Source organism: Eriocheir sinensis, chromosome 7 (assembly GCF_024679095.1).
Source record: "Eriocheir sinensis breed Jianghai 21 chromosome 7, ASM2467909v1, whole genome shotgun sequence".
NCBI classification, from domain to species: domain Eukaryota; kingdom Metazoa; phylum Arthropoda; class Malacostraca; order Decapoda; family Varunidae; genus Eriocheir; species Eriocheir sinensis.
The window spans coordinates 9,004,875-9,021,258 of NC_066515.1; the positions used below are offsets into that span (position 1 = coordinate 9,004,875).

At 44.0% G+C, this 16,384-nt stretch overlaps 1 protein-coding gene across 1 annotated transcript in view; it reads right to left on the reverse strand.

Moving 5' to 3' along the window:
- The window catches only part of LOC126992558 (carcinoembryonic antigen-related cell adhesion molecule 20-like), a gene marked incomplete at its 5' end in the record, with an annotated part of 156,965 nt that extends 147,016 nt beyond the window's left edge, over nt 1-9,949 (reverse strand). Inside the window, 2 exon segments of the mRNA XM_050851377.1 lie at nt 8,222-8,381; nt 9,822-9,949. Coding sequence (XP_050707334.1) covers nt 8,222-8,381; nt 9,822-9,932 — 271 coding nt within the window.
- Between the last annotated feature and the right edge of the window lie 6,435 nt (nt 9,950-16,384).

A 16,384-nucleotide genomic window follows, 5' to 3' on the forward strand; every position in this document is an offset into this window, starting at 1 on the left:
TGTTATTTGTGATGGTAGTAATGAAGCGACGTTAGTGTTGTTATGATGATGGTGTAGTGTTGGTGGGTGTGGGTGGATGAAGGGGTATAATGGTGCTTAAGGTACAAAGAAGGAAAATTATGAAAAGACAAGTAACTTGCCACTTAATGGCTGGTAACTAAACAGAATAAGAAAAGAAAAATATAAATAGAAACACCGAAATATGATCGAACGAAAAAGCACACAAATATTCCATGGAGTTCAAGCCCCGAACCCCTCCACGCGGCGACCAACACACGCAGGGGTCAGCGGGTAGGCGCTGAGCCTCACGGGACTCCTGAGTGGACGCGTGTAACCCTTGCGCGGAGATGCACACTCCGAATAGTGGGTAAAAGGGAAGGGAAGAGAGATAGACAGAGTTTATATACGTCCCTATATGTTGTGGCACTGTGGATTGTGTGACATTGTCACGTTAAGTGACATGGACATAGCGCCGGCCAACTGTTACCTCATGGGTGGTGTGGAAGATAATTCTAGACACGAAAATTATAATGGAAAGAAATGTTGAGAGAGAGAGAGAGAGAGAGAGAGAGAGAGAGAGAGAGAGAGAGAGAGAGAGAGAGAGAGAGAGAGAGAGAGAGAGAGAGAGAGAGAGAGAGAGAGAGAGAGAGAGAGAGAGAGAGAGAGAGAGAGAATACATACTCCAAAATACATAACACCACGGAAAAAAAAAGTGGAAAATTCAACAGATAGGAGATGCAACATTAACGGACACTCAAATGGGAGGAAGAGGAAGGGAGGAAGAACGTGCACTTCCCTTAGGGGAGGAAAGGAGAGACGAGGAAGAGAGGGGTGAGTGAGAGGCAGAAAAACGTCAAGGAAGGGAGAGACAAGCGGAGAGGGGAGAAAAATGTAGTGGAAGAGAGAAAGAGAGGGGAAGAGGAAAAAGCAGGGGGGAGGGAGGAGGAATTTGACCTTCTTAGCTGAAGTGACGGATCTGATATTTATAAAGAGGACGAATCACCATCACTACCATCACTACCACCACTGCCTCCATCGCCACAAGCACCACTTCAACCTTTCTAAACACCGCCTCTACTATCAACACCACACCTTTACAAACAAATTACGGAGTTGAAGTGTATACTCAGTTGTTTCCCTCCTCCAATTTCCTCAGTGCGGGATGTGGAAGAAGAGGAAGTGGAGAAGGAACACAAACAAAGAAAAAACAACAGCAGACCTGCTAGTCCTTACGAGGCTGTTTGTGACAAGCTACACTAACTATCTAATCAAAGGTGAAAGATGAAGGATAGCAAAGGCGAAGGCTCTTCCCCACCCCTCCATCCCTTCATCCAAAGCTAGCAGGAAAGGAAAAAGAACCATGCAGCATGGAAAAACGGCATGGAAATTATGTAGGAAAGAGGAAAGAACTACCATTACTGCTACCACTAACCGGGCGATATAAAGGGACAAGAACACCAGTATTCGAAAGAACTTGACGTTATTATGACAATGAGTAATATCTTAGTTGCTGGCTGGATTCAAAATACTTGTCTAATCTATTCTTGAAGGACGTAACTGATGTACTATCAACGACATCACAGGGTAGAGAGTTCCAAACATTAACAACTCGATTGAAGAAGTGCTTAGCTTCGTGCGACGATAATCTTTTACCACTTATCTTGAAATTGTGATTTCTTCTTGTTCTATTTGATCGATCAATTGTAAAGTAATTTTCCGCATTAATATCACTGAACCCTTTAAACATTTTCAACACTTCTATTAGATCGCCTCGCATTCTTCGTTTTGATAGGCTGAATAAATTTACTACTTTAAACCTTTGTTCATACGATAAATTTATCAACCTAGGAGTCATTTTTGTTACTGTTCGTTGAACTCGTTCCAACTTTTCTGTCTTTTCTGTAAACTGTACTCAGTACTATAGATGTGGTCGAACCAACGAATTATACAGTTTTAAAATTACTTTTTCCGATTTATTATTAAAGAATCGTCCGATGAAGCCTATCAATTTGTTTGCGGTTTTAACTACCTCAACAATGCTGACTGGGTAAAGAAATCGCTTGATATAATGATTCCAAGATCCTTTTCTTTACTTAATGCAGAAAGTTTTGGCCATTCATTACGTACTGAACGTGACTGTTATCGTTTCCGATGTGCAACACTTTACATTTGTCAACGTTAAATTTCATTTGCCATTGATTGGCACAACGTGCAAGTCGATCTAGATCTAGATCGAGTGTCGTAGTTACCTTACTAGTAATTTTTGTGTCATAAATTAAGAAGAGCATGGGGCCAAGCACTGATCCTTGAAGAACGCCGCTTCTGACATCGAGCCAGTTTGATGTAATACCGTTTATAACTACTCTCTGTTGCCGCTCAGAGAGCCAGTCCACAAGCCTGAGATACCGTGCGCCAATAGTTTACTGAGCAATCGTTGGTGGGGGACTTATCAGATGCCTTTTGAAAATCAAGATATATTTCTACTGATCTGCTTTCATCGAACACCAAAACACGAACGTTTACTACGGAAGCCATGTTGCGAATTATATATTACGTATATTATTTTCTTCGAAGAATTTTACCATATTGTCGCGAATGATAGTCTCCAATAACTTACAAACAATCGATGTCAGGCTAATTGGTCGATAGTTTCCTGGATGAGACTTGTCCCCCTTTTTGAAAATTGGTGTGACATTCGCTAGTTTCCAATCCGACGGAACTTTTCCAGCTGTTAAAGATTTATTGAATATGATGGAGAGCGGTTTACAAATCTGATGTTTGATTTCTTTTAAGATCCTAGGGGTAATTTTGTCTGGACCAGGAGCTTTGCTTACTTTAATCTTTTCAATTGTGCGTAAAATATCACTTTCTACGATTAGCACGCCATTTAAAATCTTTTCGGTCCTTTTAACCTCCGGCGGTTGAGTTGATAAACAATCTTCGTCGGTAAATACGGATGCGAAAAAGTTATTTAGGATTGTAGCCATTTCATTTTCATCGTTCGTATGGTTACCATTATCATTAGTAAGCGGCCCGATACTACAAGTGAGTGACTTTTTAATATTTACATAGCTAACAAATTATTTAAGATTTACTTGTTTCCGCTATATATTCTTCCATATTTTTCTTGCTTCGTTTCATTAATTTCTTGGTTTCGCGGCGAATTCTGTCCAACTCTAGTTTGTCAGCCTCATTCTGGGTTGATATGTAGCTACTGTAAACGCGTTTTTTAAGAGAAAATAGGCTATTTTGAATTTCGTTATTCCACCATTTGGGTTTCTTCTTAAAAGTTGACCGTCTGTTACGATAGGGTACGCATATGCTTATGGCATTGTTCAATATTGTGGTGAAGGTCTCCCAAGATTTATCAATATCTGTTTCCGCCGAGATTACAGTCCAGTCAGAAATATTTAGAATTGATCGGAGTCTTACGAAATTCGCTCTCTGATAATCTGGCACCTTTTCTTTACTAGGAGTTACTTTACTTTCTTTCATCTTGATACTGATTGTTAGTGTTCGGTGATCGCTAGAACTTAAAATTGGACCAACATTTACTTCGTTAACTAAATCAGCTGTCGTTGAAAAGATAAGATCAAGTCCTAGACTCCATGGTCAAGTATATTATTTTCCCGAGTCGGTTCTTGAACGTGTTGATGTAAAACTTTTTCTAATAAATTTGTGAACAGATCGAGCCCTGTATGACAGTTCAACGGTTCACCCCATCTTTTCACTGGCAAGTTAAAGTCCCCCACAATTACTGCCTTGCAATTGCTACTTGTTTATAATATTAATTCACTTATGCGTGGTCGATATCAAGAGTCTGCCCTGGCGGTCTGTAAATAAGTCAAATTACTATTTTACGAGATTTATTTTTAATTTCAATGAATACCGTGTCCACATTGGTTATAATATCTGTTTTCACGGATTTTCACTGGATGGAGAGAGTTGTGGATATAAAAGATAACGCCTCCACCCTGTCTGTTCTATCTTTCATGACTATAAATGGTATGACCCGGTAAACTATATTCCGCAATGAAATCTTTATTTGAAGTGTCTAACCAAGATTCTGTGACTCCGATGATGTGATAATGATTTTTAGCTGCGAGGACTTACAAGTCTTCAAATTTGTTACGTAGGCTACGAGCGTTTATATAGCAAGCTTTAATGTGATTTGAATCGGGGGATGCGCGGGTTGAGTGCTCCCTCACGGTGGAGCTGCTGGTGTTCTCGCCTTCGCGTTTTTTGGCTTTCGAAGAGCCACTTGGTCACAGAGCAGCCTCCCGAAACGGGCTGCTCCAACAGGGCTTAGGTGGATGCCATCGGCAAGGAGCAAGTCCGAATCGTAGTAAAAACTGTTCCACAAATTAGTGAAAGGAAGAGGAGGAGGAGAAGGACGACGACGACGACGACGACGACGGCGACGAGGAAACGTATGAAGAAAAATATTTAACAATGGCGCGACGATGATGACGACGAGAACGTAAGAAGCAGAAAATCAGAAAAAAAATATGAGGATTAGAAAGAAAGAAAGAAAACGTAAAGGGATACAATCTGAAAATAAAGAGAGGATAAAACAAAAAAATCAGGAGAGAGAAAAGAACAAAGATGATAAAAGAACGGGAAACCGCGGCGGCTACAGCAGTCAAAGAAAGGAGAATAAGCCAAGGGGAGCAAAGCAGCAGGAGGAAGAGGAGGGGCAGGAGAAGGGGAAGAAGAGGAGGGGAAGAAAAAACAGAAGGAAGAAGAATTGGGAGAGTAGGAGATGGAGAAAAGGGAGGAGGAAGAGAAAAAGGAAGGAAGTAGGAGAACGAGCAGGTAGAGACGCAACATGAGAAGGTGAAGTTGGTGGGTAAAGAGAATGAAGAGAAGTAAGAGGGAAAAATGCCCGTCGGCGTTGAATCAGAGCCAGAAATACCAATAGCAACTGTGGCGATGAGACCTCCATGTCGATAAGTTTATCTTGGCAGCGCATCCCACAGAGAGCTGCAGATAATTCACTTTACAGCCCCTGATCCCGGCGGTGGGAAGGGGCGGGGAGGTAGGGGTTGAGGACAGCAGCGCTGGGTTTGGGGTTGTGGAGGTGATGGTGGTGGTGGTGAGGACGAAGGCAGTGGAGGTGGACAGCAGGACCATGTGGTGGTGTTGGTGGCAGCGGAATAAGGACATAAGAACGTAAGGAGTCTGCAAAAGGCTGGTGGGCCTGTACAAGACAGTTCCTGTGAACCTAACTCCACCTAACATCACTGTAAATTATTTTATCTGACCTATTTTTAGCATGACCATTGTGTTGTCACTCGCAACATGACTGCCAAGTCTGTTCCACTCATCTACGACCCTGTTGGTAAACCAATTTTTGCGTATGTCCTTGATGAATCTGAATGTATCCAGTTTAAACCCGTTACTACGTGTCCTACCCGGTTCTCTTACCAACAGAACCTTATAAATATCCCCCTTATTAAAGCTCTTCATCTGTTTATAAAGTTCGATCAAGTATCCTCGGAAAAAGTTGTAAAGTTTCGTTTAGTCGGCGCAACATCTGTGGTCATATGCCAGAGAGAGACAGAGGGGGAAGGAATTACAGGAGAAGGGAACAGATCCCATGCAGGAGACGGGATTAATACCTGTTACACATTCACTACTGGGTGGACAGGGGCGAAGGGTATCGGAAAAGCCGCCCAAATTTTTCCACTCCGCCAGGGAATCGAACCCGGGCTCTATCGGTTGTGAGCCGAGTGTGCTAAGGGAGGGACGGAGGCGGTGGCTGAATGGATAGCGCGACGGCGCCGCGTTCAGGACGTTGTGAGTTCAATCCCCGCCCGGTGCCATCAAGCTGGGAGTTTTCAGCCGCCGCTGAGTGGCTTAAAACTACCCACATGCTGTCCAGAAGACCACCTATCAACCCGGACTCTAGATTCTAGGATTAAAGATGAGCTCCGGGAGGGCAGCATGACCCAATGCAAGAAGGCGCCAATATAAACACTCGCCTGCGCCAGAACGGGCTGGGCCGACCATTAGGCCCCACCGGGAAGAAGCCTTGGGCCCACCATCAGGATCCACCGGGAAGAAGCCTACCCGCGCAATAGGCCACGACGTAAAAAAAAAAAAATAATAATAATAAATAAATAAATAATAACCACTGCATCACGAAGCCTCCCAACTGTACTCGGACCCTTCGCCTTTCTAGAGAACGCAAATTTAAATATTTGAATTTTTCCTTATATGGCAAGTTTCTTAGCCCGTGAATCAGCGTTGTCATCCTCCTTTACCGATTTCAGCATTTATATATCCATTCGATAGTAAAGTGACCATACCCGAACCGCATAATCAAGATGAGGTCTAACTATTGCTAAATATAGCTAAATATATTCAACCCTTCTGTTGCTTACGCTTCTTGAAATGAATCCCATTACCCTTTTTGCTCGATTTCTAGTTTGAATGCATTGTGCCCTTGGACGGAGATCAGAGCTTACCCTTAAATCCATCTCACACTTAGACCTGCTCATGGGAGCAATAGTTATGTGAGTGAATGTTCCTACCTACACTCGGAATACTTAACTTCCCGACATTGATTTCCATCTGCCATTAATTTTCTCCGCCAAGTCATACAATCTGTTTAGTTCATTCTAAAGAATACTAGCGTCCTGATCCGGCTCAATTATTTTGCCGATCTTGGTATCATCAGCAAACTTACTTACATCACTACTAATAGGCCTACCTGTATCTAAATCACTGACATAAATGATAAACATCAGTGGACCCAATTTCGAACCTTGTGGGACCCCACCCGTAACACAACCCCAGTCAGATTTTTTACCAGTGATTTGCACTCTTTTCTTCCTTTTGCTAAGCCACCCCCTGACCCAGTTCAAAACTTTACCCTCTACTCCGTGAGCCTGTACTTTAAGCAACAGTCAGTGGTGAGAAACTAAAATCAGGACATATCACATCATAGTTTTCATCTCTGTCTACCGCCTGGATTATTTAATAATAGAAGACCAAGAGATTTGTGCGGCATGAACTATTCGTGAACTCATGCTGTGAATCGTGAATTAAGCTATGTTTGCCTAGATGATCCTGAATGCTCCTGGCTATTATCGACTTAAATATCTTGCCTATAACCGATGTAAAGCTAATTGGGCGATAGTTGGAAGTAACTGACCTGTCCCCATTTTTTTTAAATCGGCGTCACATTGGCTACTTTCCATAGTCTGGGCACATAACCAGAATTTACCGAGATCTTAAAGATATCGGTTAGTGGGCCACTGAGTACCTACTTACATTCCTTTCTAACTCGTGGAAATATATCATCTAGATCTGGCGAGATGCTTTTCTTTAACTTATCTATCTCATATTGAACTACCTGCCTGTGATGATTATATCCCTCAATTTGTCGCCATCCCCGACCTCATATATCTGAACCCTTTCCGGAATGGTGGTTCCATCCTCTTGTGTAAAGACTGGAAGGAAGTAGTCGTTCAACATTTTGCTCATATTTTCGTAATTTTCCACAAACTCGCCTGTGTTTATTGTCAGCGGTCCAATTCTCTCCCTATCTTTTGTCCCATACATCTTAAAGAAGCCCTTATGATTCCTATTCGCTACTTTTGCTACTCTAATCTCATGGTTCCTTTTTGCTACCCCTGAGATGTGTTTAACCATTCATTATTTTCTTATAAATTTCCTTCTGTAAACCTATATCGTGTTTTAGCCTACGAGTCATCCACTTAGGATCATTGTTTTCCTTTCTAAGTGTTCGCTGAAAAGTATATGCTGTCGCTGCCCCTTTACTATTACTATAACTAAATTATTGAGGGTTATTTCTACCGGGTTCTCCTGGCTTTCCTATTCACAGTTCTGGCCCTCATGAAACCCTAAATCTCCTCAATTTACTTCTTCAGTGTCTTCTCAGCCCCTTGTAATTTGCTATTCTAAAATCCGGCACTAACACTGGATTAGGTTCGTGAGCTACCACTCAATCCAAGTTAAAACGAACCTCTCTAAAATCTAAATTAAAATGAACCTCTCTTGTTAAAAGGAACGAATGCGTGGAGAGATGGTGGGTGTGGTGGGAATGTGGTGGTAGTGGTGGGGATGTGGTGGTCGTGGGGATGTGGTGGTCGTGGGGATGTGGTGGTCGTGGGGATGTGATGGTGGTGGTGATTTGGTGGTGGTGGGGATATGGTGGCGATATACGTAGATGTGCCCCCTCCTCAACACTTACAGTTGACGTGGAGGGTGAGCGGGGGGCTGTGGGCGTCCCCCTCGACGTTGGAGGCGGCGCAGGTGTAGGGCCCCGCCTGGTGCCTGGTGATGCCGCGCAGGGCCAGGCTGTTGCCGCTGAGCAGGATGCCTTGCGCGGGGTGGTGCAGGATGGCCTGGCTCTGGGGAGGCGGAAGGAAAGGAAGTCAACAGAAGATAAATATAAAAAAAGGAAATTGTAAAGGTGACGCCGTGTGTTAGCTTTAAAAGGACATGTAATCAATTTGGGCAATGGTTCCCAAATTATATTGGCTAAAGTACAACTTGAATTCATTTTGCTGCCTAGTCCTTATCCTCAGTATTGATTCAGGGATAGTGAAATAGAAACCAATGGTACCTGCATCACGGCGCCACAAAAATATAAGTTGCACTAATAGGCTGATCACCAGCGTCTGTTACTTGAAAGCCTACCGCGCTGTGGTCCGCCACGTGAATAAGTAACGTGGTTTCGTATGCCATATACGAAAATAGTTGGACATCAGATGAAGACTGGAATAGTAAATGAAGTTTGATACTTTCAACAAAAGTAAATAATGGGCAAGTGGGATAACAGTGCAGACATGTTTCCAATGACAATGATTAACGAGGCAGGACAAAGAAAGGTTAGTTACTGTTCACGAATATGAAAATAAACGAACCAAAAGCGCTATTATTATTCAGGATGTTCAGGGTGTGGTAGAGAAAACTGGACGACACTGGCATGAAACACATATAGAAGAATTCGTTTATCCTCATGAAATAATGAGATGACGCATGAGTGGAAAGGAGAGAAAAGGTAGACCCAGGTAACATAGGGTGATTTACGAGTATGAAATACAGAACAGCAGACGGAACGGTAAGCTCAGGTACCGACGGTGTTGTAAACAACATGAGTTACGGGAAGGTCGTGAGTAAACCTGGCACACCTGACGCGACGCCTAAGTGAGAGAGAGAGAGAGAGAGAGAGAGAGAGAGAGAGAGAGAGAGAGAGAGAGAGAGAGAGAAAGGATGAATGTCGTCTTTCGGCTAGACAGGTCGAGAGGAATTTTAATTAAGAAGAAACATACGCCCACAGAAACACAAAGCACATAAACCTCACGATCCCGGCACATCCAGGTCTCTCACCCGCTCGGGATCAAAGCCACAAAGAAGAAATGGAGAAAAGAGGTAAACGAATGTAACACAGAAACTCCTATCACGTCTCGGTAGCCCAGAGCCTCGCCACACAACCGGAAGGAAGCAGAAGGCTGAGGGAAACGGAGTGAAAAATAATAGAGGAAGGAATATAATATAAAACAACTAAATTCTTGTAACCTGCCTCGTTCAGTTACCAGTAGAGGAGATACAGATGAAGGAGAAACAGGAGGAGGAAGTAAAACAAGAAGACAAACAACACGGAAGAAGATTAGGAGGATACACCTTAGCCAAACACACACACACACACACACACACACACACACACACACACAAAGAAAAGTGAACCAGAAAACACATAAACACAACCACAGTCGAAGTAAAAAACAAAATTCAAGAGAGAAAACACAATGGACAGGTCAGAAAACTCTAGACTAATGGCCACTCACCTTCCTGAACCACGAGATCTTGTAGGTCGGCGGGTTGGAATCTACGTTACAGTTAAAGTAGATGTCCTCGCCCTCCTTCACGATCGAGGACACGCCGCGACCAAGCTCCATCGTGGCCACGGGCGGGTCTGCGGCGGGTGGGAAAATGAAACACTGAGGAAGAAGGGGGTAAAAAAATTGTGACGCCTAACATTAATACTAGGATGAAAAACAGAACAACTATATATAGAGCGGAAGGATAAATGAGAAGGAAATGACATGTAAGTGAAAATAGGGAGAAACGAAAACGAAGTAAATAGTATAAAGACTGATGAATATATATATATATATATATATATATATATATATATATATATATATATATAGAGAGAGAGAGAGAGAGAGAGAGAGAGAGAGAGAGAGAGAGAGAGAGAGAGAGAGAGAGAGAGAGAGAGAGAGAGAGAGAGAGAGAGAGAGAGAAATTGTATAATGTAGACTGATAAAAAAAGGATTTGGTACACAGAAATCATATGGCGTTCCAAATGATTTTAAAAAAATGAGAAAGAGAGAGAGAGAGAGAGAGAGAGAGAGAGAGAGAGAGAGAGAGAGAGAGAAGCAGGGGGCTATGTATACCTGAGATTCGTACCGGAGGCCGGTAAACACAAGGAAAACAGTAATTAGTGGTGTTTCAGGCGTGATGAATGATGATTAAATAAAAATAAGTTGAATGTGGAGGAGGAGGAGGAGGAGAAGGTGGAACAAGAGTAGCATAAAAAAAGAAGAAGTGGAAGAGGAAGAGCAGGGAGAAGAGGCGATGGGGATTAGAAGAAAAAAAATATAGAAAAAACGAAGCGACAAATTTCTTGGTAAGGAGGATAATAAATTGTTTTAAGAGAGAAGAAAAGCCGATGGGCAAGATGAAAAAAAGATTGCTGTGAACAAATAGCTGAACACACACACACACACACACACACACACACACACACACACACACACACACACACACACACACACTGATAGCTCAGTTGGTTAAAGCTCTACGCTGCCAGACTTCGCAGACTGGTAGGCGGAAGTTCAAGCCCCGCTGCAAGACGGGATTTTTCCGCTAACAAGGAGTGGTTCCTGCCCCCCCTTCAGCAAGGGGGATGGGGCGTGTGGTGTGTGAGGTCCCAGCAGTACCCAGAGATCGCCTATAATAAGCCTTGCTATTGTTGGGAGGGCACTTACTGGCGTTGACGAGTCATGCTCGTCATCAGACAGAGGTAAATCGCGCACACACACACACACACACACACACACACACACACACGCACACGGACCATCACAATCCTTTTACAACCATAAAAAATGCAACGGTACCAACAAATAAAGGCAGTTTAATACAAATACTAAATCAGCTTCCTCGAGCCTGGGCGTTCTGTACCGTCTCCGCCAGTTCTTCTCCCCTGCACAATTGCTGTCCATATACAGGGGCATTGTCCGCCCTCGTATGGAGTATGCATCTCATGTGTGGGGGGGCTCCACTCACACAGCTCTTCTGGACAGAGTGGAGGCTAAGGCTCTTCGTCTCATCAGCTCTCCTCCTCATACTTATAGTCTTCTACCTCTTAAATTCCGCCGCAATGTTGCCTCTCTTTCTATCTTCTATCGATATTTCCACGCTGACTGCTCTTCTGAACTTGCTAACTGCATGCCTCCCCCCCTCCCGCGGCCCCGCTGCACTCGACTTTCTACTCATGCTCATCCCTATACTGTCCAAACCCCTTATGCAAGAGTTAACCAGCATCTTCACTCGTTCATCACTCACGCTGGTAAAATCTGGAACAATTTTCCTTCATCTGTATTTCCTCCTGCCTACGACTTGAACTCTTTCAAGAGGAGGGTATCAGGACATCTCTCCTCCCGTATTTGATCTTGTTTTTCGGCCACCTCTTTTGCTTATTTTTAGGAGCAGCGAGTAGCGGGCTTTTTTTTATTATTGTTTTCTTTTTTTGTGTATCCTTGAGCTGCCTCCTTTGTTGTAAAAAAAAAAAAAAAAATTATAATTAAAGGCACAGACACACACACATAAAAAAGAGAAACAGGCACGCAATGGATTAGACAAACATCAGACGCCACTGCCCGGCCTCCCCTACCTGCGCCTAACCCCAAACACGACAATAATCGACGTCTAATTTACTATTTCGTTCCCGGGGAACCTGGACGTCCTCACTAAGTGTTGTGGTTGTAACAGGATGTTGATGATGCTTGTGAGTGTGTGTGTGTGTGTGTGTGTGTGTGTGTGTGTGTGTGTGTGTGTGTGTGTGTGTGTGTGTGTGTGTGTGTGTGTGTGTGTGTGAGGAACTGAAGCTGTTGTCTGTGTACGTAATGATGTGTGTGTGTGCGTAATGATGTGTGTGTGTGTGTGTGTGTGTGTGTGTGTGTGTGTGTGTGTGTGTGTGTGAGGAACAGAAGCTGTTGTCTGTGTATGTAATGATGTGTGTGTGTGCGTAATGATGTGTGTGTGTGTGTGTGTGTGTGTGTGTGTGTGTGTGTGTGGAACTGACGCTGTTGTCTGTGTACGTAATGATGTGTGTGTGTGTGTGTGTGTGTGTGTGTGTGTGTGTGTGTGTGTGTGTGTGTGTGTGTGTGTGTGTGTGTTTTCCCCTTTCAAGTTTTAGCTCTATCGACCCTCATCTCTCATCTCACTTTTTTTTTTCAGCACAGAGAAAACTCAAGGGCAATAAAAAGAAAAAGTAGAAAAAAAACTGTTGCTCGCGCAAAGTGAAAAGTATAGAGTGGCCAAAAGAGAGGTCAATTTTGGACGGAGAGGAGTCTTGAATCACTCCTCTTGAAAAAGGTCAAGCCATAGGCAGGAGGAAATACAGACGAAGGAAGGCTGTTTCGGAGTTTACCAGTGAAGGGGATGAAAGAATGAAGATGCTGGTTAACTCTTGCATAAGGGGTTTGGACAGTATAGGGATGAGCTTCAGTAGAAAGTCGTGTGCAGCGTGGTCGCGTGAGGGGGGGGAGGCATGCAGTTAGCAACTTCAGAAGAGCAGTCGGTTTGAAATTATCGATAGAAGATAGAAAGAAATGCAACATGGCAGCGGAATTTAAGAGGTAGAAGACTATCAGTAAGAGGAGGGGAGCTGACGAGGCGAAAAGCCTTAGACTCCACTCTGTCCATGAGAACTGTGTGAGCGGTGAGTGGAGCCCCCCACACGTGAGATGCATACTCCATAGGAAGGCGGACAAGGCCTTTATATACGGAAAGCAACTGTGCGGGGGAGAAGAACTTGCGGAGACCATACAGAACGCCCAACCTCGAGGAAGCTGATTTAGTAAGAGAAGAGATGTGAAGTTTCCAGTTGAGATTTTGAGCTAAGGATAGACCGAGGATGTTTAGTGTAGAAGAAGGTGACAGCTGAGTGTTCTTGAAGAATAGGGGATAGGTTTTTGGAAGATTGTGTCGAGTAGATAGGTGGAGAAATTGAGTTTTTGAGGCATTGAAGGACACAAGGTTCCTTTTACCCCAATCGGATATGATAGCAAGGTCTGAGGTTAAGAGTTCTGCAGCCTTCAGTGTGAAGTCTTGCAATTTCTGTTGAGAGGGTCTTCAGTTGAAAGATGTAGAATAATGCAGAGTGGAGTCGTCAGCGTATGAGTGGATACGACAGTTTGTTATGGAAGGAAGATCGTTGATGAATAACAGGAAGATAGTTGGTGATAGGACAGAGCCCTGTGAGACACCACTGTTGATAGGTTTAGGGGAAGAAGTGACCGTCTACCACAGCTGAGATAGAACGGCCGGAAAGGAAACTGGAGATAAAGGAACAGAGAGAAGGATAGAATCCGTAGGAGGGCAGTTCTGAAAGGAAAGAGTTCTGCCAAACTCTATCGAAAGCTTTTTATATGTCTAGCGCAACTGAGAAAGTTTCACCGAAACGGCTAAGATAGGATGACCAAGAGTCAGTTAAGAGAGCAAGAAGATCGCCAGTAGAACGCCCCTTGCGGAACCCATACTGGCGATCAGATAAAAAAACAGAGTGGAAAGGTGCTTTTGAATCATCCGGTTAAGGATTGATTCAAAATCTTTAGATAGACAAGAAAGTAAAGCTATAGGGCGGTAGTTTGAGGGATTGGAACGGTCACCCTTCTTTGGCACAGGCTGTATGAAGGCGTACTTCAGGCAGAAAGAAAAGGTAGATGTTGATAGGCAGAGGCGAAATCATTTGACCAGGCAGGGTGTCAGCACAGAAGCACAGTTTCTTAAGGACAATAGGAGGCACTCTATCAGGCCCATAAGCCTTCTTAGAGTTGAGGCCAGAGGGGGCATAGAAAGCATCATTATTAAGAATCTCATTAACAGGCATAAAGGAGTCAGAGAGGTTATGAGTAGGAGGAATATGCCCAGAATCATCCAGAGTGGAGTTTTTACAGAAGGTTTGAGAGAAGAGTTCAGCCTTAGAGATAGATGAGACGGCAGTGCTGCCGTCAGGGCTAAGGAGAGGAGGGAATAATGAAGAAGCGAAATTGGAGGAGATATTTTTGGCTAGGTGCCAGAAGTCTCTGAAAAAAAATAGAAAAATCAAGGTTTTAATTTACTATGGATGAGAGAGCTTTTGGTATGCTAAGTTGAAGAATAGATTTGGCACGATTCTGGGCAGAAATGTAAAGATCATAGTTAGCAGGAGCGCGAAGGCTCTGGTATTTTTTGTAAGCTGCCTCTATCTTGGATAGCTCGAGAACACAAGCGTGATTAAACCAAGGCATGCGGAGTAGAGAAAGTACGTGGAATGTGTGCCTCCATTCCAGAGACAATCACCTCTGTAATGCGCTGGACACACACAGAGGGGTCTCTCTCCTGGAAGCAGTAATCATTCCACGGGAAATCGGAGAAGTACATCCTCAGGTCGTCCCACCGAGCAAAAGCAAAATGCCAGAAGCATCGCCTCTTCGGTGGTCCAGAATCTGTAAAGGAGCGATAGGACAGGATACATAAATAAGGTTGTGATCGGAGGAGCACAACGGAGAGTAGTAGAGTTTGATAGAGTAAGCAGAAGGGTTAGAGGTAAGGAAGACGTCTAGTATGTTAGGCCTCTCCATGACGGTCGGGAATACGTGTAGGGTGCTGAACCATCTGCTCTAGATCGATGAGGATAGCAAAGTTGTAGGCTTTTTCACCAGGCTGGTCAGTGAAAGAGGATGAAAGCCAAAGCTGGTTGTGAACTTTGAAATCTCCTAAGATGGAGATTTCAGCGAAGGGAGTGTGGGTCAAGATGTGTTCCACTTTAGAGTTCAAGTAGTCAAAGAATTTTACATAGTTAGTAGAGTTATGTGAGAGATAAACAGCACATATGTATTTAGTAATAGAATGACAATGAAGTCTTAGGCAGATGGTTGAAAATTATGAAGTCAAGGTCGTGGGCACAAGATCAAGTGATGAGTTTTTTTTTTTTTTTTTTTTTTTTTTTGTACCCTTGTGTGTGTTCCTAGGTCTCTTCCTGGGGGCCTGATGGTCGGCCCAAGGCTTCTTTCAGGTGGGGCCTGATGGTCGGCCCAAGGCTTCTTCCAGGTGGAGCCTGATGGTCGGCCCAGCCCGTTCTGGCGCAGGCGAGTGTTTATAGTGGCGCCAACATCCATCTTTGGATTGAAATTTAGCAGAGAGATAGTAGGAGGGAACAGAGTAGAGATTGCTGTCAGTAGCCTCAGAAACCTGTGTTTCGATGAGGAAGAGTAGGTGAGGTTTAGAGGAGGAGAGATGGTGTTCCAGAGAATGAAAATTAGAACGAAGACCGCGAATGCTGCAGAAACTGATAAGAAAGAGGTTCGAGGAGTTATGAAGACACCTCTCAAGTCGGCAGCCGGAAGGGGAGTCCTCCCTGGGAGAATATGTGGTTCCCCCCCCCCCCAGGTGAGGTCTCCGAGGCAATGTTTATATTAGCCATTTTGAATCTGTAAAATTTGGGGAAATGATGTGTGTGTGGTGTTATTTTAATGTGGTGTGGAAAGAGAGAGAATCTGTCTTTAGAGAGCATGCTGAACTACTCTCTGGTGTAGATAAGACAATAGGGAAACGGAAAGTGAAGACACGGGAAGGGTCTTTGGAGGGCTTGCAGCACCCTCCTCACCTCCCGTATATACCTCATCGGAAGTGGCTTGCGCCCGTTTCGGTAGGTGTCTCTCTACCTACTCCCCAACCTCTTCCTGGACTAGCCTATTTTTTACTCTCTCTCTCTCTCTCTCTCTCTCTCTCTCTCTCTCTCTCTCTCTCTCTCTCTCTCTCTCTCTCTCCGTAGGGGGAATCATAACACGAAACGTGGTGTTCCCATGGTAATATGAAGGTATTCCATTATGTTTACGCATTATGAGGATGAGGATGATGCTGAGGAGGAGGAGGTGGAGGAGGAAGAGGAGGGGAGGGAGGAGGAAGGGGAGGAGGAGGAGGAGGAGGGAACATGCAATATGGAAATGCAAGTAACAGAAAGCCTATTGACTCATGACGAGGCTGCCAGCTCTGGTGATCCAGTCTTCTCGATAGGTACTTCGTATCTGCAGAGCAGACGAAAGCACTTTGATATTCTTTTAACTCCTGACGCAAT